Here is a 23200-nt window from a genome sequence, read left to right as displayed (position 1 = left end):
AAGAGTCACAGAACTGGACAAGGAGGTCTCAGGGGTCCTTAAACTTCGTCAGAGCATCTCCACCCACCCCTACCCCAGTAGTGGGGATTAAACCCAGGGCTTTGCACATGCTAGGTAAGTGCTCTACGGCTGAGCTGCAAAACCCAGCCTTTCCCTCCCCTTCTAGGCCTTTTTATTTGTTGAGCCAGGGCTAGCTAAATTGCCCAGGCTGGATTCGAATTTGCAGTTTTCCTGCTTCAAACTCCAGAGTGGCTGGGTTTACCAACATGTACTACTACATCTAACATGTCTGGCCCTTTTTTGTGTGTGTGATATTGAAAGAAAACCCATTTTCCTTGATGGATGTATGGTCCATGCCCACCTGGTTTATGGAAGGATTCTGGATACTAATTCTGGGGACAGAACTACAGGGAACTCTTCTTCAACATCCCCTGAGGGTTTGGCTTGTTCTGATAAGGAGTTTCACTGGAATAGTAACAGTAATAGGCACCATTGTTTTGAGTGCTTACTATGTGGCAAATAACAGTGCTATTATTTTATGATTAACTCATTTTTATAGTGTTTGAAGGAGGCTGTAATTTCCATGAGGAAAGGGGTTATTTAGTTATTCTGAGGAGCTGGGAATTGAACCCAGGTCCTCATGCAAGCTAGCAAATGCTCCACCATTGAGTTACACCCCAGCTTGCATCCGTTTCTTTTAAAAAACAAATATTTAAAAAAATTTCTAGTTATAGATGAACAAAATACCTTTATTTTGTTTATTTGTTTTACCATGGCCCATAAAACACCCCAAAATTCAATCCCCAGTACCAAGAGAAATTTTTCTTCATCAGTATCAGTGTGGCTTTTTACCTCTATTTTATTTTGAAGGGGGTGCTACTGGGAATTTAACCCAGGAGTGCTTTACCACTGAGCCACATCCCCAGCCGTTTTTATTTGAGACTGGGTCTCACTAGGTTGCTGAGACTGGTCTTAAACTTGTAGATCTCCTGCTTCAGTCTCCCAAATTGCTGGGATTATGGGTAAGCACCACCACACCAGGCCTTTGACCTCTAAATACCATATATACATATGGTTTAAAATATATATATATATATATAATGCATATATGTATGTGTGTGTGTATTTTAGCTAGTTTCCATCAAAGAACATAAACCAGGGGCACAGTGGCACATGCTAGCCTGTAATCCTGGCAACTTGGTAGACAGAAGCAGGAGAATGGCAAATTTGAGGCTTGCTTGGGCAATTTAGGGAGACCCTATCTCAAAATGTAAAATGGACTGGGGGTGTAGCTCAGTGGTAGAGCACCCCCATGTTCAATTCCTAGTCTTGCAGTAGATAAATAATTTAAAATTCATTTTAAAAACTAGTATGATAAAATTAATAGTAATAGGTTGATTTTTCCTTAAAATTTCACTTTTTTTTTAGTTGTTACTAATGGATCTTTCTTTTTCTTCCTTCCTTCCTTTCTGGTGCGGAGGATTGAACCCAGGGCCTCACACATGCCAGGCAAGCGCTCTACCCACTGAGCTACAATCCCAGCCCAAAATCTCACTTCTTATAATCAAATTTTCTTTTTAAGTTTTAGGTTGTCAATTTATAGTCAAATTTAACTTGTCAAACCGGTTGTAGTGGCATACGCCTATAATTCCAGCAGTTTGGGAGGCTGAGACTAGAGGATTGCAAGTTCAAAGCCAGCCTCAGCAATGGCCAGGGGCTAAGCAACTCAATGAGATGTTCTCTCTAAATTAAAAAAATGCAAAATAGGGTTGGGTATGTGGCTCAGTGGTTGAGTGCTCCTGAGTTCAATCCTCAGCCCCCCACCAAAAAAATATTTTAGCTTGTCAATTTCAATCCAAATAATTACCTTCCTTTTGGCTTTGGGTGTAAAATACATATCAAATTTACATAAAGAATGCATCTTGGGGGATGGGGACAGCTTAGTTGGTAGAATGCTTGCCTTGCAAGCATCAAAGCCCTCAGTTCAAGTCCCAGCACTGCAAAAAAAAAAAAAAAAAAAAAAATGTATCTTGGGGCTGGGGTTGTGGCTCAGTTGTATAGAGCTTCCCCAGCATGTTTGAGACACTGGGTTCTGTTCTTAGCACCGCATATAAATAAAGGTCCATTGATAACTAAAAACATTTTTTAAAAAATGTATCTTCTGACCTGTGGGTATAGATCAGTGGTAGAGTGCTTGCCTAGCATATAAGAGGCTCTGGATTTCTTCCCCAGCACCGCACCCCGCACCCCAAACACACAGCCAACCCCATAGAGTAAGGTGGTTGTATATTATGCTGTGATGCTGCCCACAACCGAGAGAGGATAATTCTGTTTTTCTTCTTTTTTAACTTTGTCTTTTCTTTCTCTCATTTTTCTTTTTTTCTTTTCTGGTACCAGGGATTGAACCCAGGGGTGCTTAACCACTGAGCCACATCTCCAGCCCTTTTTTATTTTGAAACATTGTCTCAGTTGTGTAGGGCCTTGCTAAATTGCCGAGGCTGGCCTTGAACTTGCTATCCTCCTGAGCCACTAGGATCACATCTTTTTTATTGAGATGAGCATCTCAATAGTCATCCATGCTGGCCTTCAACTCCTAGGTTCAAATGGTCCTCCAGCTTCAGCTTGAGAAGTAGCTGGGACTATGGTACACAACATGCTGCCTGGGGAGGATAATTATTTTAGGATGAGACTTGAAAAAAATGTCAAAGGGTGGTGGAGTGTATTTTCCCCAGAATATTCTGATAAAAGAATGACTGTGGGTTTACTTGAAATTACCAAATACAATGTCTTTCAATGCCTGTTCTCAGACTTTGTGAGTAAGCCCAAGGCTCCTTTGTTTGGGCCTGGGCAGATCCACCTGGGACTGTTTCTATGCCAGAATTTGAAAGTTAAGAATGCTTACACAATCTTTGGGGTTCCTCCAGTTCTGCAGTTCTGACAGTAAAAAGGTAAGGGAGGGGAGACTCCTTTTTTCTCATCCCTAACTCACTTTTCCTGAAGCTGGAACAACCAATGCAGATGGATTTGATTTTTCTCCACTTCTTACAAGGGTTTTGCTCAGTAACAGTTCCTGGAATCTACCTAAGTCTGGGGTCTTACCCTTGGGGGAGAAATCTGGGAAACCTGTTCTGGGGAGGAAATGGGGATGTAGATTAACCAGACCAAATGAGCAAATTATAAAGTGACAATAAGTAGTATAATAAGTAGCAAAGGCACCAAGCACTACCACTTCAGTCCTTACTTCTCTCTATAGGCACCTGTGGAAAGCAGGTGGTCTTTAGAGTGCAATTTTTAAAATTTTTTTTAAATTTTTTATTTGTGTGTGTGTGTGTGTGTGTGTGTGACAGGATTTCACTATGTTGCTCAACTGGCCTTCTGGCCTTGAACTCCTGAGCTCAAGGGATCCTCCTGCCTCAGCCTCCTGAATAGATGGAACCAAAGGCATGTGCCATCACACACAGCTTTATTTTTGGCAGAGGAGAGGGGCTGAGGGGTGGTACGGGGGATTGAACACAGGGCTTCACAGCAGGCTAGACAAGTGCTCTACCACTGAGCTGCAATCTTTAAAACTTAAAGTTTTATTTTGAGACAGTATCTGGCTAACTTGCGATCCTTTTGCCTTGTAACCTCCCAAATAGCTGGGATTACAGGCATTTGACGCTGCGCCTGGCTAGCAGATGATCTTTAGAAGAGTGCTCAGTAGGCCAGAAATTGGAAGGAAGGACCTTAGGAGGCTCAGGGGAAATAAAAGCTGATGTTAGAGATACACGTGCTTCCAGGTGGGTGAGGATGATCTTAGGGACGGGGCTCTGGCAGCGGACTTTCATGGACAGACCGCATTATCCCAGACTCCAAACGTCTTCCCTGCCCTGGCTTGCTAGCCCCTTCAGAGGGATATTCCTTCCTTAGATATGCTAATTTCTTCCCTCCCTGGGCACCGTCCAATCCTGCCCTATGGATGTTCAGTTTTGTGTGAATTTTCAAGTTTTCTACCCGTCCGATTTAGGTAGTGGTGGAGCGAGTAATCTCACTGCTTCTTCCTCTCCTGGCTCCCTCAATCCCCTACCCCGCCCGCCGGGTTAAGTGGGCAGATACAGCTCAGGGCTAGGGATATAGCCCAGAGCTTCGTCTCATGATGGGATTGCACAGAGGGTAAGAAGGGCGGGGTTCAGGATTGCGGTGTAGAACCCTCCTGGCTGCAGGCACAGCGGGGCGTAGAGCCCAGCAAGGGGCGTGTCCCCATGCTCACCTGCCATTGGCCAGGTGAGGCTGCCGACCACATCCTAACTATAAATGCAGAGCCGGTGGCTGCCGAGCCAGGCTTGGCGAAGGATGGTGGACAGCGTGTACCGAACTCGTTCTCTGGGGGTGGCAGCCGAAGGGATACCCGACCAGTATGCGGACGGGGAGGCGGCGCGCGTGTGGCAGCTCTACATCGGGGACACCCGCAGCCGCACCGCCGAGTACAAGGCGTGGTTGCTCGGGCTGCTGCGCCAGCATGGCTGCCAGCGGGTGCTCGACGTGGCCTGCGGCACTGGGTGAGCCCCAGCTGGGGCTGGGGAATGGGTACGAGGGACTGGCTCCACCCAGACAGGTGGACCGCGGGACCAAGACTGGGCACGTCAGGGTGGTCCTGTCGGACTTGGGCAGGGGCAGGATGGATGCCAGGGCTGCGGATACTTGCCTGCCCAGGCAGAATGGGCACCTCATGCGCACCGAGCAGGCCAAGGGGCAAGAAGGTGTGGAGGAGACTCAGGACAAGAGAGGTGAGGGTTCACGCAGAGCAGTGAGGGTTCATGGCACAGAGCAAGAACTGGGCTTTGGGGCCAGGCCGATCCTGGCTCCAGCAGTGTTTCTCCTGTGATGGCCTTGGGCAGCGTTAACAGTTAACATTTGTTCAATATTTGCATGTGCCAAGCGCAGTGCCAGATTTTGATATTTCAGCTTTTCAAACCCTCACAAAACCCCATGAGGTAATTATGATAATCCTCCAATTTATTACTCCCCAGTAATAGGCCCCATAGAAGTAACAAAGTTTCCCAAGTAGTGAAGATACAGGCCCGGGGGGGTTAGGATCTGGTCTGTGCTCCAAACCAGCATGCTACATATATTGCCTCTGGTGAACTAGTGTTTTACAGGAGCCACAGTGTGCCAGTCTCACAAATGAGAATACCATCTACCTGACAGGATTGCCCAAAGGATGAACGCACGTTTGTAGAGTGCCTGGCTCTGACATGGTGCTATGAAATAAAGGTTACCACCCAGTGATAAGAAACAGATTTATGCCAGATTTGGTGGCACATTTCTGAAATCCCAGCTATTTTAGAGCCTGAGGCAGGAGGATCACAAGTCTGAGCCAACTGGGTCAACTTAGCAATACCCTGTCTCAAAAAATAAAAAAGGGCTGGGGATATAGCTCAGTAGTAGAGAACCCCTGAGTACAATTCCCAGTACAGATTTCTGAGGTCATTTGAGGTCAGTGGGGAGGGTCTGGGAGAAGCAGCGGGGGAAGAAACTCTTAAAAGAGTTTAGAGGGAGGTGCCTTGTGCAGGGCCTCCTTGGCATTCCAGGATCTCCTGACTGCCTTTCTTGGCCTCTCATCCCTGGCCCTGCCCAGGGTGGACTCCATCATGCTGGTGGAAGAGGGTTTCAGTGTGACGAGTGTGGATGCCAGTGACAAAATGTTGAAGTATGCACTTAAAGAGCGCTGGAACCGGCGGCAGGAGCCTGCCTTCGACAAGTGGGGTATGTAAGTCTAGCCAGGCCTTCCTGACCAACCACTTCCTGGAACACTCTTCTCTCCTCCCTGGGTTCCTTTGCATGGGGTAGTCTGGGTGTTTTGTTTTCCTCAGGCGATAACAATTACTGTCATTTTCCTGAAAGGGAGGCTTAAGCATCAGAATGAGCTACTGGTTGTCAAGGACTAGTTCGTTTTTGGTGCTAGGGATTGAACCCAGGGCCTTGGGCATGCTATGCATGAGTTCTATCAAAACGCTATACTTCCAGTACCCCTACCCTTTTAGAGAAGGAATCTATGTTGCCCGGGCTGGTCCTCCTTGCCTCAGCCTCCTGAGTAGATGGGACTAGAGGTGTGCACCACCACACCCAGTTCTGAAAGGCTAGTTTTAACTGTTTATAGCATCCTGTTCCTCCTCCCAGATAAAAACCCATAAGCAGAGAGTCCTTCTCCCTGCAAATGGCCCTCTCCTCCCTTCTCACTATCCGAATGTCCACCACAATTCTCTCTAACTGGATGGAGATTGTGTGTGTGTGTGTGTGTGTGTGTGTATTGAAGAAGAAACTAAGGCAGGATTGCACTTGGTGAAGGTGGATGGTACTGGTACCATGAGCCACTCTAATTCCTCTTCTCCTTCCTGGACCCCAGTCATTGAAGAAGCCAACTGGATGACTCTGGATAAAGATGTGCCCCAACCAGCAGGAGGTGGCTTTGATGCAGTCATCTGTCTTGGAAACAGTTTTGCCCATTTGCCAGACTGCAAAGGTGAGAGGTGCGACCTTGGGGATGTCACTTTCTTTGAGCTCTACCCATTTCCAGACTCTTCCTGGGTGGCTGCTCCCCATCAAAGATGACTTTGCTTTTTGGCCCCTCTGCCTTGGTACTGGCATTTGGGGAGGGGAGAAATAGGAGAGAGAATGGTGTTGGAGGTCATATCCAGATGGAGCTTCTCTGCTTTTGTTGAGCCCAGGTGACCAGAGTGAGCATCGGCAGGCACTAAAGAACATTGCGAGCATGGTGCGGTCAGGGGGCCTGCTAGTCATTGATCATCGCAACTATGACCACATCCTCAGCACAGGTTGTGCACCCCCAGGGAAGAACATCTACTATAAGGTGTGGTCCACCAGGGAAGGGCAGACCTCAAGTGGAAGGTGTGAGCCTGGGGTCCTCTGGCCCCACAGTGGGTTAGAGGTTAACGCAGCCTATGACCACTGCTTACAGAGTGATTCTACCAAGGACATCACGACATCAGTGCTAACAGTGAATAACAAAGCCCACATGGTGACCCTGGACTACACAGTGCAGGTGGCGGATGCTGGCCAGGATGGTTCTCCTAGCTTCAGGTACTGCTTAGCCTGGCAGGGGTGAGGTAGCAGTGGGGAAAGCTGAAGCCACTGGTCCTCATGGTTGGTGGGGGCCCTGTTGCAGTAAATTCCGGCTCTCTTACTACCCGCATTGTCTGGCGTCCTTCACGGAGTTGCTCCAAGCAGCCTTCGGGGGCAAGTGCCAACATAGCATCCTGGGCGACTTCAAGCCTTACAAGCCAGGCCAGGCCTACATTCCCTGCTACTTCATCCACGTGCTCAAGAAGACAGAATGAAGGTGGCCTTGCCTCCCACAGCCCCTTGCTTAGGCGCTGCCAGGCTCTGGGGTGGTAGGGATCCATGGCCTCACACCAAGCCCAACCCTACTGCAGACACTGCAGTTGAGGTTCAGGGATGTGGGTTCAGATAAAGGAAAGAGTAAACAATATAATCTTTGCCTTTTAATTCCCCACACTGTGTGTTTGTCCGAAGGAACATGCTCCCATAGTGCCCGCCCTGCCCTTCCCCAGGGCTCACTCCTCCCACAACCTTGCTCTTCCCCACTCCAACCTTTCACAGCACCAGCAGCGGTCAGTATGTACTTTATTTTCTGCCACATACATGGTTTCAGGACCAATCCCCAGACTGACAGGCCCTGGCCCTCCTCAGCAGGTGGGCCCATCTTAGAGCTGGCCTGGAAGGAGGGGCATGGAGGCAGGAGATGTTGGGGCTTGTAAGGTCACACCGTACTCAGGGTATCTCCTGGGGGAGGCAGCCTTCAGGTGGGTCAGCACAGCCTGAGGAGGATCCCTTTCGTCTTAGGTCTCTCTGAGGGGCCACCTAGGTACCTTTTGCCATTGCGGGCAGTCCCAGACTGCAGGCAGCTCCTAGCAGGCAGCAAACTTGCGCTGGATGCGCTTGTACCGGAGTAGCTCCTGCTCACTGACTGAGGGTTGCAGGCGGGTGGCGGCCTGCAGCAGGTCCTCCATGGTAAGCAGCAGTGCTGAGCTTTCCAAGTCCAGCCCTTAGGGATGACAGAGGAAGTAAGGCAGTTTCCCACTAGGAAACAGAGGCTGTGCTCTATATCTCAGCAGAGAGAGCCCTGTGGGAGGCACGTTCCTGCTCAAAATCCCCCAGATGTCCCTTCTCTAAAATCTAGAATGACTTGTCTCCACTAGCTTTCTGGCTGACTTCTCAGGCTGGCACACGGCTCACCTTCCTCCAGGTCATGAACCCTGCGTTTGAGGGCAGTTGTCATGGCATCAGAGCAGAGAGAATAGAGGTCTGCGCCTGTCAGTTGGGGAGGGCAGCAATCCAGCACATTCACCAGGCTCACAGAGGGCTCTAGCTTGAACCTGTATGGGTATACCAGAAACATTACAAATGGCACCACTTCCTTCCTTGAAAAGCCACTGCTGACCAGCTTATATTGTGCATTACATGTATCCCCTGAGTGTCCCAGTGCCCAAGCCCTTTGGGAGTCTTCCTCAAATAGTACGTACTTGCGTGTGATGGCACTTAGAACACGCAGCTGGGAGGCGCGATCCTCATTTGCCCCTACAAACACCAGCTTGTCAAATCTTTAGGGAGACAGGTAGGTAAAAGTGTTAGGGAGGCCAGCCAGCAGGGGTGAAGGAAGTACAGAATTGGATGGAGGGACAATCCCAATGGGCCTGGTGAAGGTTCTCAAGTGTGCACACCTGCCAGGCCGCAGAAGGGCAGGATCTAAGAGGTCTGGTCGGTTGGTGGCACCAATCACAAACACATCCCGAGTGCTATGAAGTCCATCCAGTTCAGCCAGTAGCTGAGACACCACCCTATAGAGGAGGAAGCAAAGGCAGAGAGTCCTTGGTCCAGATCAGACTCTGTCCTTGCCTGTGGTGCTTCTCCTTGCAGGCTGCCTCAACAGGGCCCTCTGCTCAGCTCTGTCCTGTGTGTCCTTCCATGCAAGCCCCATTCTCTTCAATGTTCCAAACCCAATTCCATGGCTGTTTTTAGCTCCCATCATATTATCTTAGAACTGAAAAGGCAGGCCAGACACAGTGGCACATGCCTGTAATTCCAGCAACTTGTGAGTCTGAGGCAGGAGGATCACAAGTTCAAGACCAGTCTCATCAACTTAGCAAGACTCCATCTCAAAATATAAAGGGCTGGCAATGTAGTTCAGTGGTCAAGCATCCCTGGGTTAAATCCCGTGTACAAAGAAGAAGAAAGAAAAAAAAAAAAAAAAAAAAAAAAAAAAAAAACAAAGGGTAGGAAATTCTGTCTTGGGGTTCTGAAGACTGCTACAACCTATCTCACATCCCTCCTACTCTGGGTCTCCACCTGTCCATCACTCCTCCAGAGTCTCCACTTCGCCCCCGGCTTGGGGCCAAGGAATCCAGTTCATCAAAGAAAATGATACATGGAGCAGCAGCCCTGGCCCTGGAAAACACTGAGAAGGGAGTGGGGTGTGGATCTCAGGAGGACTTGATCAGAGAAGATGGGAGGGAACTAGGGTCTGATAATTCAACACTGGCACTGAAGGAACCCAATTTGTGGAAAGGAAATGATTAGTTTGAGGAGGGGGATGGCACGAGAGCCACAAGGATTTAGGAAGGACCAGAAGCCCTGCCTCTCTTCTTGCTCACCTTCTCGTACATTCTCCTCACTTTGGCCCACGTACATGTTGATGAGTTCTGGCCCCTTCACGCTGAACCAGAGGATGTGAGAAGGCAAAACAGGTCATGTGCCGTTGACCTCTCAGGTATCCTCTCCAGCTTCCTATCCCACTGCAGCACCTCACCCTCCTGCCATCCCTTCCAGACCCCTTGCCCACCTGAGGAAGGTAAGGCTGCACTCAGTGGCTACTGCCTTGGCTAGGAGGGTCTTGCCTGTGCCAGGGGGCCCGTGCAGCAGGAGGCCTGAGCGTCTCAGGCCCAGGCTCAGGAGCTCAGGGTGCTCCAGAGGGAGCTGGATGGTCTCCAGAATCTCCTTCTTCACCTCCTGCAGCCCGCCTACATCATGCCAGGACACTGAGGGAATCTAAGAGAGACAAAGCAGGTGGTTGGGGATGTGCAGGTGGAGGAAGCATGTGCCTCACCTCTGAGGAGCTGGAGTCTCCACCTTGGGTGCTCCCACAGCCTGGGAGTGAGCTGTCTGCAGTTGCTCCAGTGCCTGCCCAAAGTCCTCAGCCAGAAGGGGGAAGCCAGCAGCACACAGCTCCCCTTCATCTTCCTCGCTCAAGCTACCTGACACACTGCAAAGAGACACACGGGAGGCCTCTGAAGAGCCTCACTTAAGGCTTCATCCCTGTCAGTTCCCATGCCCTTCTTTCCTCACCAGCCCCTCCCCACAAATTTTCTCTTCCTGTCTTCTCCCTCTGTGCTCCACTCTCCTTACCCTGAATTCTTGATCCTGGTGCAGGCTGCTCGGCTGCTGTGGGTCAGAAGGGCATAGAGATCTCCTACCACAAAACCCTGAGAAATCACAGGGAAGGACACATGAGCAGGGCAAGTAGGCAGGAACCCTTGTGGGGCTGGTCCCCACCGCTGGGGCCAAAGCCTTGGTGTTCCTACCCTCAGGCACAGGGCAGCTGCGAGGCCCAGTTCCCGTGACAAAGCTCCTGTTACCTCCCCCATGTAATCTATGTTGATACTCACTGCACACCGCCGAGCTAGCTGGGCCAGGTTCACCTCTTGGCCCAAGGGCAGGTGAGTGGTGAGCGCCTGCAGGATGCTGAGCCGTTGCCCCTCTGAGAGCACAGGCACTTCTAGCTCATGAGGAAATGCTGTCTGCACATCAGCAGGCAGGTCCTGGGCCCGGCTTGTGGTGGCTACAACCATCAGGGGAGGGCGGCTGCAGATGGGAGTGGGCACTGAGGGTGACAATGTGCCTGGCAGGTCCTGGGTACTGCCTTGTCCTAAGACTAGTGCAGAAGTCCAGGGGAAACAGGGTAGGTGCTGGGTTGGGGTATGGAGATGGGTACCACCCAGAAGTTCCTGGATGGGGGTCCATGGAACAGCCTGAGGAGGATCTGTTTCTCCCTCACATGAGGAGCTTACAGAGGGCAAAGGCTATGTTTTTGTTTTAGCCTAGTGTCCTCCTCCAATACTAAACCACATCTTCCCCTCAACAAACCAAAGGCCCTCAGCTCAGGGTAGCCAAATGGGCTGAGAAGCCACAGGAATATGAGGAAAAGACTGAAAGACTAAAGAAAATCAAGGAAGGGACCTCAGCTCTACAAGAGGCCCTGCTATGCATAAATACCTGCTTGGGGGGTCCTCATTGAGGAGGAGGTGACGCAATGTGGCCACCACACGTGCATCCTCACCCAGCCCATCGCGGTCCCGGCCCAGAAGATCCACTGCTGTGAGCAATAGTACCACAGGCCGGCAGCGGCGTGCCCGGGAGAAGGTGGCTTGAAGTTTTGCCTCCACAGCCCCACTACTGTCTGCACAGAGGCTGGAGCAGGGCACCTAGGAAGGGGTATCAGAGGGTCTGTGAGCAAGGGGCAGCTGTGACCAGGACAGGGAGGTGGGGAAAGGAGGAACCAGAAAACGCAGGCCATCTTTACTTGGGAAGGCAGGGATGGCAAAATAGAGTCCAAATTCTACTACTTCTCTTTTTTCTCCCATTTTGGTATTAGGCACTGAACCCAGGGGTGTTCTACCACTGAGCTACATTCCCAGCCCTTTTTATTTGGAAACAGGGTCTTGCTAAGTTGTTGAGGCTGGCTTTAGAACTTGTGATCCTACTGCCTCAGCCTCCCAAATAGCTAGGATTACAGCTATGTGACACCCAACCCAGCATGGTAAACGTTTCTTTGTATTGCTATACTAGGTTAACGTCTCACTTTTTCTCCCTTTTAGGGACTTAAAGGTTGAACCCATGATCTCGGGCATACTGGAAAAGCACTCTATCATTGTACTACATCCCTAATTCAAGTTCTACTTCTTAACCCAAGGCATTCCTTGTACTGTCCACCATTATCTTGAAAACACTTTTTTTTTCTTTAATATTCCTTTAGTTGTAGATGGACACAATACCTTTATTTATTCATTTTTATGTGGTTCTGAGGATTGAACTCAGTGTTTCACACATGCTAGGCAAGTGCTCTACCACTAAGTCACAACCCCAGCCTAAACACTTCCTTCTTTAAAGGACTCTCAGCAGATGAATACTGTGGGAATATGCTGTGGCCACCAGGCAAAGTTGTTAGAGCCACTGGTCAACAGAGGAAGAAGAGAGGAAGAGGGATACAGAATCTGGGCTGTGGTGGGGAAGAAGTTGGGGTTTACCTTCAGAAAGTGAAGCCCAAGGCGACTGCAGGCAGCGGTGACTGCTGTGGTCTTCCCACTGCCCGGGGGGCCCCGTAGAAGGACACAGCCAGTTCCTGTCAGCAGGGATCCCCTACAACCAGAGAAGACACTCATTTCCTCACATTCTGTCCAAATGTTAGAAGCCCCAGTAACACTGGGATCCTTGGATATCAGAAGCAGACACCCTATTTGTCTCTTAAGCCCCTACCTCCAGCTCCATCCCCATGGTGAGGCGGTATCTCCCACACCATCTGTGGTGTTCTGGAGGGGCATGGAACTTATCTAGTAGCACTGACTAATTCCCTTTGGTCAGCTGTGTCTTCAATAAAGCCTGGCTTTATGTCTGGTCTGAGAGGCATCAGAAAGGGATCTGGGTCTGTACTCAAGCCACTTGTCTTTACAAGTCTCCTTTACAAGTGAGGGAGCTGTGTCCCTCAGGGCCAGGGTGGTGATGACCACTGGGCTCCCCAAGAAGAAGGGCAGCCTCAGAGACAACTGCCCCAGCTGGAGATTCTTCCTGCACAGAAGACCTTGGAAAATGGAGGTTATTTTAGGGAAGGACACTGGGCATCTGCTTATAGAAGGGGAGAAGGCTGGTGGGCTGGACTGGGTATACTGGATTGAAGACTTCCACTCTGGTCAGAGCATTAGAAGTTGTCTGTCTGGCTGCTGCCCCTGCAGGAATGTTCTAAGTGGGTTTTTCTCACATCCTGTGGCTGTGGCCTCACTCACCCTGGCTGAAGGCGTGGCTTTAGGGCAGTGCAAAGGTCAGTCACCAAGGCCTCCAGACCAGGAGGAGACAAACTGCTCCAGAGAGTGGATTCTCCTGAAGAAAGCATTGGGACAGGGCTCAAAGTAGAACCCACCTGTGAAAGACAGGAGAAAGGGTTAGGTTCTAAACATCCCTTCTACCTCCTCTACCATGTCTACTCCTACCCCTAGGCCTCACCATATATAAGGAGGTATGGGTGGTGTCTGCCAAGTAGGCACTAGTTGGTTCATTCGGAGCGTCCCCAACTGTTTTCTTCACTTTAAAAAACATTTCCCGCCACCTGTAGGAAAAAGGTCCAATGAACCCCAGACCCAGAGCCCGTGTACTCCCTGACCCAAGGATAGGCAGCTTTCTTAATCATAGAGGACAAACTTAAGAGCAACATAGATAAGTGCCCTGAGATGAAGCAGGGAGTAGGAGGAAAGGAAGAACTTGCGGTTCTCCTGCGTCAGCCTCCCAAGTTGCTGAGATTACAGGCGTGTGCCACAGTGCCTGGCCCAGATTACTTTTTTTCAATCACTGTGCAGCAAGAAAATGACAAGAGCCAGACTATAACCTGGACTTCTTTTCTTTTTTTGGTACTGGAGATTGAATCCAATGGCGCTTAACTACTGAGCTACATTCCCAGTCCCTTTTTATATTTCCTTTAGATACAGCGTCTTGCTGAGTTGCTTAGGGACTCACCAAGTTGCCGAGGCTGGCTTTGAACTTGAAATCCTCCTGTCTCAACCTCCTGAGCCAATGGGATTACAGGCGTAAACCACTGCACCAGGCTAACCTGGGCTTTTTTTTTTTTTTTTTTTTTTAACCTGGGCTTCTTGAAGGTCCAATCAGAGTACAAATTTCTTTCTCACACCATTCCATGGATGCCAAGCTTGGAAGCAAAGGGGTTGGAGTACCTCATGGTAGAAGGGAGTAGCAGTGCAGGTTCATATACAAAACTCTCATAAGTATTATGGTTGGCAGCATTTGTGGTAAAAACCAGAACATAAGGAAAACTACATGCTGGGGATAGAACGCAGGCCTTCCAGCATGCTAGGAAAGAGCTCTACCACTAAGCATCCCCAGTACAGAAAACTATCTTACTGTAACTAGTTAAATTCCAACAGTGGAATCCCTTGCCAGGCAGGAGGCCCAGGCCCTCTCAGGGGTTCCCCTGAAAAGCCCAGCATGGCCTAAAGTGCTCATCTCTATTTGTCCTTAGGCCACTTTCCATAATCCTGCTTTCCTTAGTGCCTGCTCAGGGGCAAGAATTCCATACTCAACTTCTAGGAGGAGGCCAAAAGTTCAGGAACAGATATGGCTTGCTGGTCTATCATAGAAAGTTTCAGTGCCTGTTTTCCTTTAAAAGTACAAAAAGTGGGCATTCTGTAGTTTTCCTGTAGAAAGCGAGCTATTAGGCATTTGCTATATTTAAACAGGAGAGATACAGGTGGAAAGGGACTAAGTGCCAGTTGACATTTCCTGCCAGACCCCACTCCAATTGTGGATTTAATCCGGGAAAACTCCAAAGTGGTGCCATGGAGCCTAAATGAAGTTACACAGGGCATTTCCAGGTCCTTCATCTGGGCACCACCATCCTGAGACTGAGGGCACTGAACACCAGTCAGAACCAAGCTTAGATATTGACCAAAGATGAACCAGGTACTCCAGACAAGGTGTCACTCTGGACAGAGGACAGGCTGGCTGGGCCAGAGACCTTTCATGTGATGGCTCTCAGAGTTGGGTTAGTATACCTATCAACTGTGTCTTTCTTCTAGCAAATCTCTACAGAAAATGGGTCCAGAATAGAGGGACTGCCTACCTGGAGTACAGAGCTAACCTCCTCCTCCCTTCACCTAAGGCAGAAGCAGTCTTTTGTTTGGTGCTGGGAATTGAACCTAGAGCCTTGTGCATGCTAAACATGTACTCCTTCACTGAGCTATACCACTGCCCCCTCTCAATTTTTTTACCTCCCCATTTTTACATGGGACTTCTGTGGTCAGAATCAATAGGAGGAACAGAAAAACTGGATGCTTAACTTGGGCTCTTGGCTAAATTATGTTCAACCTTTCATTCTCCGAGAGTAGGCCTCTTTAGCTCAGCAGCAATCCTTCTCGCCCCTGTTTTCAGAGATAAGATTGTGAAGTAGCATGTGCACACTCAATGGGTTAGGGCAAAAATCAATGTCTATGCATCCTTATGTTGAAAAATGAGCAAAATAGCCTGGTGGCGCACGTCTGTAATCCCAGCAGCTCAGGAGGCTGAGACGGGAGAATCATGAGTTCAAAGCCAGCCTCAGCAATGGTGAGGTGCTAAGCAACTCGGTTAGACCCTGTCTCTAAATAAAATACAAAAAAAAAAAAATAGGGCTGGGGATGTGGCTTAGTGGTTGAGTGCCCCTGAGTTTGATAGTTCAATCCCGGTAACCCTTCCCTGCCCCCCCTAAAAAAAAAAAAAAAAAAAAGGAGCGCTGGGGATATGGCTCAGTTGGTAGAGTGCCTGCCTCGAAAGCACAAGGCCCTGGGTTCACTCTCCAGCACAGCAAAAAAAGAAAAAGGAAAAAAAAAAAAAAAAAAAAAAAAAAGGAAAAGAAAAGAAAGGAGAAAAAGAAATATGAGCAATATGACTTGAGTCCTGGCCCAAACAATACTGTTAAGAAGGAAAAGGAAGGAATCCCACCTTGGTCAAGGCCATTAAACTTTTTTTTCCCCCAGTATTGTGAACTGAACTCAGGGACTTGCCTGAGCAAGTGCTCCACCAGCTCTAAGCTGTGGTTCTTAACCTTTCTGTATTCATACACCTGTTTGGGAACCCAAACAATTTTTTTCCTCTACAGAAAAATGTACACAACAAAATATTCTTAGGCACAAATTCTTACATACGATTTGTGGGGAGGGATTATAGAATTGCATCTAAGTTACAAATCCCAACTATAAAATGGGAGGCAGCAGCTGCATACCTGGGCAGCTTCTCTAGACTTCCTTCCAGGATCTCGACTTGCCCGAATGTTGGCACACACAGAACATCCCCTTCCTGTACCACCCTGAAACACAGTCGTGGCCTTGGTCAGCTAACAATGGAGTCATGAGAATGTGCACGCCACATCTCCCCATGCCCACTTGCAACATACAGACTACTTCTTAGGGTTCTATTGCTCACCAGAAATTACCAAATTTACCAGAGAACAAGCAGACCTAGATTGAGCTGGGAAAATGGAGGTGAGACTAGAAAGGGGGATCAGAGAGCAGTCAGAAACACAGCAGGCTGCTTGTTCTTTTGGAGTGCTCTTTGATCAAACAGGTTTCTTTCTCAGACTGCAATGTCTAAATTCACCTCGTAGATTTCTCTTCTATTGTCTGCCTGACACAATGAGAATACAATATGCCTAAAATATGGCTTCTTTTAACCAGAGGGGTTACCTGGATGAGTAGAGGAGGAAAGTGATGAGGGTGAGATGTTCTCTTCCTTAAAGGGGTAGGCAGCTAACCTGGGTGTGTGAAAGTGCTGGTAAAGAACATGGTCATAACTTCCATTAGTGCAGTAGTGGGGAGAGGACACAATTTCGATGTATAACTCTCTGGCAAATGGAGGCCCAGGCAGCAATGAGCAGCTTCCTTTGTCTTCACGGGTGATAGAGCCTTCCAAGTACCTCTATTAGAGAAATAATCACCATTTTATAACCTTCTTCCAAAGAGTCAGGCTCTGTCCTGCCCCTTAGCAGCCAGTATCTACTTCCATCCTCTATCCTTTCCATAACCACAGAGCTTGTAGAAGGTGGGCCTGAGGTCTCGGAAATGAACACCTATATCTTCCCTAGAAGATAGAAGCCTATTCCTCTAATCAGCACCAGGAAGCAATATTACCTTTTTTTCCCTGACTCTGCATCCAAAAAGTTCCCCAGTAAAGACAATCTTTCTGTGATACCTTTAACTTGGCCCACATCCAGTGAAATGGCAAAGACAATTATTCCCACAAGTCCTTTGAGTAATATTAGGCAGCCAATGGGATTAAGTGGACATTAGGGAGGATGCTTGGAATTCAGGCTGTGGGAAAAAAAGACATGATCTTAATGAAGCTGAAAGAATTGGTTCAGCTGAATGAGCTCCACTGTGAATAGTAGATTTTCCTCCATTGAAAAGGCAATCCACATCTCCCATTCATGTGCATCTTCTTGTCCTAACATCTCATAGTTTTTGTTTTTGTATTTTTGCAATGCTAAGGATTGAATCCAGGGCCTCACACATGCTGGGCAAATGCCCTACCATTGAGCCACATACCCTCAGCCCATCCCATAGTATTAATTGGCCACTCTAGCATTGCCCAACAGAACTTTCTACAATGATGGAAATACTTGAAATCTACATGTGGCAACTGAGCACCTGAAATATGGCTAAAGCAAATGAAGAACTGAATTTTTCACTTCATTTAGTTTTAAGTTTAAAGAACCACAAAGTGGCTAGTGGCTTTCATATTGGACAGCACCAGCTTAAAACATATGTGCAGATGCTTAATTAAACATTAGACTGATGTACAACATCTCTAGCAATCAGGAAAACGCAAATCAAAACTACACTAAGATTTCGTCTCATTCCAGTCAGAATGGCAATTATCAAGAACACAAATAGGGGCTGGGGTTGTGGTTCAGTGGTAGAGCACTTGCCTAGCATGTGTGAGGCACTGGGTTCAATTCTCAGCACCACGTACAAATAAATAAATGAATAAAGATTCATCAACAACTAATAAAAAAAAAACACAAATAATAATAAGTGCTAGTGAGGATGTGGGGGAAAAGGTACACCCCTTTTTCCCCCAATATTTAAAATGAGTTTGTAATTGGGGGAACATCTAAATCCTTAATTAAAAAACACAAATGAAGTGAAAGCTTTAAACTGGTATATACTGTTCACATTTATATTTCAGGTTTGGAAATATATATTTGCAAGCAGCAATACAAAAGTATTCATGAAAAATTCATAATCTCTGAAAATTATGAAACATCCCTGTTACCAATATATTTCTAAATACAAAAATAAAAAATTAGACTGGAGTGGAGTTGTAGCTCAGTGGTACGGTACTTGTCTGGCATGTGTGAGGAACTGAGTTTGAACCTCAGCATCACATAAATAAATAAATGAAATAAAGATATGGTGTCCATCTACAGTTAAAAAAATTTTTAAAAAACATTAGATTATTTTTCTAAGTACAACTTTCTTGAAGTAAAGGCAGAAGCCAAAAACTTTAAAATTTTCTTTTAGATGTATTTAATTATATATTAAAATTGACCAGACTAGGAGCAGTAGAGCATGATTGTGATCCCCGTGATTTGGGAGGCTTAGGCAGGAGGATTGCAAGTTTAAAGCCAGCCTCAGCAATTTAGTGAGGCTTTAAGCAACTTAAAAATAAAAGGTCTGAGGATGTAGCTCAGTTGTAGTGCCTCTGGGTTCAATCCCTGGTACCAAAATAAATAATTTAATTAAATCAAACACTAGGCACCTAAGATAAAAAAAAGAGCCCTTTCCTTCAAGGAATTTACAATAATATATAATTGGAGATTAGATAGATTATGTAATCTCTAAGGTAGAATAAGATAAATGCCCTTAAAAAAGGTACAAAATTGGGACTGTGGTTGTAGCTCAGTGGTAGAGGTCCCAGCAAGTGTGAGGCACTGGGTTTGATCCTCAGCACTACATAAAAATTAAAAATTAAAAGGTATTGTGTACATCTATAACTAAAATATATATATATATATATATATATATAAATGTACAAAATACTATCAGAGAAAGAAACAATGTTAAATTTGTGGCAGTGAGATTATGAAAGTCTTTATGAAGAAGGTGGCATTGTTAGGTAAGTCTAAAAGATATAGGGATGGCAGGATTTTAACAGATAAAGCTAAAATAGAAAAGAATTTGAAGTCAAGGATAAGCATAAGCAAAAGCACTGAAACACTATCCAGTACAACACTGAATACATTGCAGCAATCCAATAAGCAGCTGATTAGATTGAGAATATACACACCTTATAGTATGATTCTGAACTTCATTTTTCACCTGAACAGCTGAAAATTCCTTTTGTGTGTGTGTGTGGTTTCCAAGGAACTTTTTAAATTAGAATTTTACAGGACTCTAGAAATCTGCATTTCTAACAAGCCTTTGATTAAAAGTGTGATTTGGGGAAGCAATTTTAATCTTCATTTTGTGTCAGACCACATAATACAATAAAATTGTTATTTAATTAAACAAAAAAAATCTTTATACAAATTATTGATACCTAAATACAATTTGGTTTGGAAAATGAAATAATATGTATATAGCTGTATTTATATAAGTGTGCTAGGCTGGGGTTGTGGCTTAGTGGCAGAGTGCTTGCCTAGGCACTGGGTTCAATTCTTAGCACCACATTAAAAAAAATAAATAAAGGCATGCTGTCCATCTACAGTTACAATTTTTTTAAAAAATAAAAGTGTGCTAAATGAAAAGCTATACAATAATGAGAAACATTAAAGGGTCAAATCCAAGTACAAAGGAAGACACTTCTCTGAATTCCCATGTTTCATCGAGCATCAAAAACTACCACTCTTGGGCTGGGGAGATAGCTCAGTCGGTAGAGTGCTTGCCTCTCAAGCACAAGGCCCTGAGTTCGATCCCCAGCACTGCAAAAAAACAAAACAAAAAAAAAAAAAAAAAAAAAAAAAACTACCACTCTTTTGGTTCTTTTCTTGCACATTATTCTGTATCCACATTATCTGCATCTGATTGGATCCCTGGGTTTTATTTCATTTTCTGTGTGACATTCTCTACAGATATATTATCAATAGCTGCTGCTCTGGGGGTTGAACGTCCTTCTGGGTGTCCATTCCTAGTACCTATACAGCACCGAGACTTTTCCCCGCGTTTCCAAACAGAACCCCAGTCGTCGCGTTGAAAACCCTTTCCATGAACCACTACGCTATGGAGGCCTAGGATATTTTGCCTGAAGAGAATGGATAAACAAGGCTAAGAGACATTAAAAAGTTCAAGATGGTAAAGGCCGGGACGTCAATTCTACAGCTCTAGTCTTGAGTTAAGAAAGAAAAAAAGGCATAAGGAAGAGGGAGCATTCCTCACCTGAATTCTGAGCTTTCCCACGTCCATGGGGTCACAGCCGAGATTAAAAGCCAGAGTGGGAGGCACGAGGGCCATTCGGTCAGCTAGCGGCTCTCCCAGCCGCCCAGAGCCGGGTCCCAGTCTCTGAGAAAGGTCCCAGCGAGGCTGCAGGACCTGCACCGTAGCCAAGTGCGGCTGAGAAGTATTGGACAACTCTCCGGCCCGGGTTACCCACACCCATTCGCCCTGGAAGAGGCCGAGACCACGGAGACAGCTCCGGCTCACACCCAGTGAATCTCCGGTCCCTCCCAGAACTCCTTGGAGTTGCCTGACTGTGCCAGAGACAGCGAAGGTGGACACCACCGGCGGGGGCGGGGGCCGGCTATTATCCCTAGTCCCCGGGCACAGTCTGGCCCGCCCGCGGAGCTCAGTTACAGCCAGCCGCGTCCCCGGGCCCAGAAGCCCTTGCAACGCCGGCCGCGTCTCCAGCACCCGCGGCCCCGGCACTGGCAGGGCCTCTCCGCGCCTCACCAGCAGTGGTCCGACTCGCGGTCCGAGCCCCGGCCCCGGTGAGGTGCCAAGCAGCGCCCAGCCCAGTGTCGGGGGCCGTCGCACCGGCCGCGCCCGCACCTGCGCCCCGGGGCCCAGGGCTAGAAGCCGCAGCAGTGCGCGGCTAACCAGCAGCTGCGGGGGTCCAGGACCCTGCTCCTCAGTCTCAGCACCTGGTCGTTCCAGGGCAGCCACCAGCAGCGCTGGCCCTGCCGGACTCTCTCCTGCAGGCCGCAGGGCCAGAACCAGGCCTAGCCCCGCCGCAGGCCATGGACCTCCGGGCGGCAGCAGCACTACCAAAGGGGATGTCTCGGTCGGGAAGGGTTCCAGCACGCGCAAGACCGCCAGCGCCATGGTGGTTGGAGACCAACCAGGAGAACGAAGTAGTGCGGTTTCCGGAGCCAGCGAACCGGAAGACTCGGCGACAGGAGTGCTGCTTCCGCTTGGGTCCGAGGCTGCGTGAGGAAAATGGGTGGGGCGTCAGATGCCCGGAGCATGCTCCGAAAGGTTGCACCGTGCCTTGGAAAATCAGGACGGTCCTTCGTTTGCAGTAACCATAATCACGGCGGTGGGGTGGCCAGAACGCTTGCGCCCTTTGAACCAGTGTTTACAAGGGTTTGCCTTTGCCTCCGAGGGGAGTAACGTCCTCTCAACTACTGTACCGCTTAGCATATTCTAAAGTTTTTTTACCTGATCGATGAGCGGCCTGCGACTGACTCGGACCAGTGCTGGAAGTTGTAGATGGAATGTTTCGGAAGGAGTCCACTCCTCTGCGGAACTCTTACACTTTGCCCTATGCAGCTGTAGGCATCGAAGTTTGAGGGTTGTAGAGATCGTTGTTGGAGGGAGTGGTAGGATTATAAAACTCTCAGACAGGCTTATGGGTATGCAGTGGCTGCTGGCTGGATTACTACATGTGATTCATATATCCCTGGAGTGCTTGGTGCTACCACACCTGTTCGAACACATCCTACACAAAACCCACATCCCAGCACTTATTGTCCTGTTCATTGTCCTGTCCTTGATTCCCACCAAACTTGAAGACAAAGCAGCTTCCTTCTTCCCTAAAACCCAGTTACTCTCCCCGACCAATTTTTGGAGACCCTTCGCTATTTCTATCCTGGAGGAGGGCAGGCAGCAGAACAGGAAGAAGGGAGGGGTTTGAGGCTTCTGTCACGAGTACTGAGCCAATACCCTGCCCTCTATTTGTGCTGTTAGAGTCCATCCTTGTCCTCGTTTGCACAGTGGTAGGCCACATTTCCAATATCCGTTACTGTATTTTCATTTATAATCATTGGCTTGGATGGTGGCAATCTCTTCTTTCTGAACCTTGTGTTCTCTTTCAGCTAGTGCCCAACTTTCTCCTTTCCTTCATAGCTGGACATCTTGAGGTAGTCTCTTATTTCTGAAACCTAAAAGTATACATTTCTGAAAACCTAAAAGTCAAACACTTGAAATTGTCCATTCCTATTTTTTTTTTTTTTTTTTCTTTCAGGTTTGAACCCAGGAGCAATTTGCCACTGAGCTACATCCCCTTTTTATTTTTTATTTTCAGATGGGGGTCTTGCTGAATTGCCCAGGCTGGCCTTGAACTTGTGATCCTCCTGCTTCAGCCTCCAGAGTCACTGGGATTATGCACATGTGCCTCCATGACCCACAATTCCTACATTCTAAAAACAGCATACCAGAAGGTGCTAGGACCTGGATTCACAGAGATAAAAGTTCCCATTTGGTAGTCCTAATTCCACTATCTGTGGCTCTGTTCCCTGCCTCCCAGAGGGATCAATGATTGGGTAATGGGGTGAGCCTATAGAAGACATGTCTGTTTTGTACAGTAGCTGGCAAGCTCAAGGTCTCAGGACTATGGTGCTCATTGAGGCTTTGGGCATGGACAAATACATCTGGTGTCCTGTCTAGATCAGCACTCATACAGACACAACTGCTCATCCATTAATAAACATCTTCTCACCCAGGCTTTTCCCCAGCAAATGATTGACATGCAATGGAAACTTTGTGTTACCTTGAAACATCATTAGTTATTAAAGTCAAATACTATTTCTATAAGCTAGCCAGGCTACATTCATTGTCTTCACTTCTTTAACTCTTGTTCACTCTTCAACCCGTTATAAACTTATTTCTCTTCCTCTAAAACTTCCTTGGCAAAGATCTCCAGTAACCTCCTAACTGCAGGATCAGTCATTTCTGTTCAATCTTTATCTTACTTAGTCTTCCTCTGACCAATCCTCTCTTACTTTCTTTGCCATTATGACACCATTTTCCTTCTACGTCCTCGATCACTTCTGGAAGTCATCCTCAGCTCCTCCCTTTCTGATACTGTCTCCCCACAATCCAGTGAATCACCAAATCCTGTTGAGTCTACATATTTTCCAATCCAAACCTCTCTTCTCCATCCCCATGGCCACTCTCTTTAAATGTTGCTCTCCCTGGGCAAGTTTTATTTATTTATT

The 23200-nt window shown here is 47.5% G+C and overlaps 2 protein-coding genes across 6 annotated transcripts; one reads left to right on the top strand and one right to left on the bottom strand.

Moving 5' to 3' along the window:
* Positions 1 to 4240: 4240 nt before the first annotated feature.
* Positions 4241 to 7489, top strand: LOC306666002 (glycine N-methyltransferase). 2 transcript variants are annotated; one of them, XM_079147780.1, is made up of 6 exons: positions 4241 to 4538; positions 5552 to 5745; positions 6386 to 6502; positions 6708 to 6850; positions 6959 to 7080; positions 7166 to 7489. In XM_079147780.1, exons 1-6 carry the CDS (start codon positions 4294 to 4296, stop codon positions 7335 to 7337), a joined length of 993 nt encoding a protein of 330 aa, XP_079003906.1. In that variant the 5' UTR covers positions 4241 to 4293; the 3' UTR covers positions 7338 to 7489. The 2 variants fall into 2 exon arrangements, with proteins under 2 accessions (XP_079003906.1, XP_079003907.1); XM_079147781.1 differs by having other exon boundaries at positions 4280 to 4538; positions 5618 to 5745; positions 7166 to 7487.
* Positions 6496 to 21179, bottom strand: PEX6 (peroxisomal biogenesis factor 6). 4 transcript variants are annotated; one of them, XM_079147740.1, is made up of 18 exons: positions 20205 to 21179; positions 16583 to 16746; positions 16055 to 16138; positions 13291 to 13393; positions 13074 to 13207; positions 12321 to 12432; positions 11290 to 11498; positions 10683 to 10878; positions 10423 to 10499; positions 10147 to 10279; positions 9860 to 10065; positions 9672 to 9733; positions 9367 to 9475; positions 8742 to 8858; positions 8544 to 8621; positions 8257 to 8396; positions 7890 to 8065; positions 6496 to 6620 (listed from the first exon to the last, which is right to left on the bottom strand). In XM_079147740.1, exons 1-17 carry the CDS (start codon positions 21084 to 21086, stop codon positions 7929 to 7931), a joined length of 2943 nt encoding a protein of 980 aa, XP_079003866.1. In that variant the 5' UTR covers positions 21087 to 21179; the 3' UTR covers positions 6496 to 6620; positions 7890 to 7928. The 4 variants fall into 4 exon arrangements, with proteins under 4 accessions (XP_079003866.1, XP_079003865.1, XP_079003867.1 ...); XM_079147739.1 differs by lacking the exon at positions 6496 to 6620 and adding an exon at positions 7628 to 7735; XM_079147741.1 differs by lacking the exon at positions 6496 to 6620 and having other exon boundaries at positions 7628 to 8065; positions 20205 to 20357; positions 20715 to 21179.
* Positions 21180 to 23200: the final 2021 nt, after the last annotated feature.

Source organism: Sciurus vulgaris (genome assembly GCF_902686455.1).
Source record: "Sciurus vulgaris genome assembly, chromosome: 7".
NCBI lineage: Eukaryota > Metazoa > Chordata > Mammalia > Rodentia > Sciuridae > Sciurus > Sciurus vulgaris.
The sequence above is the reverse complement of the archived record's forward strand: the minus strand, read 5'-3'. Positions and strand labels throughout refer to the sequence as shown.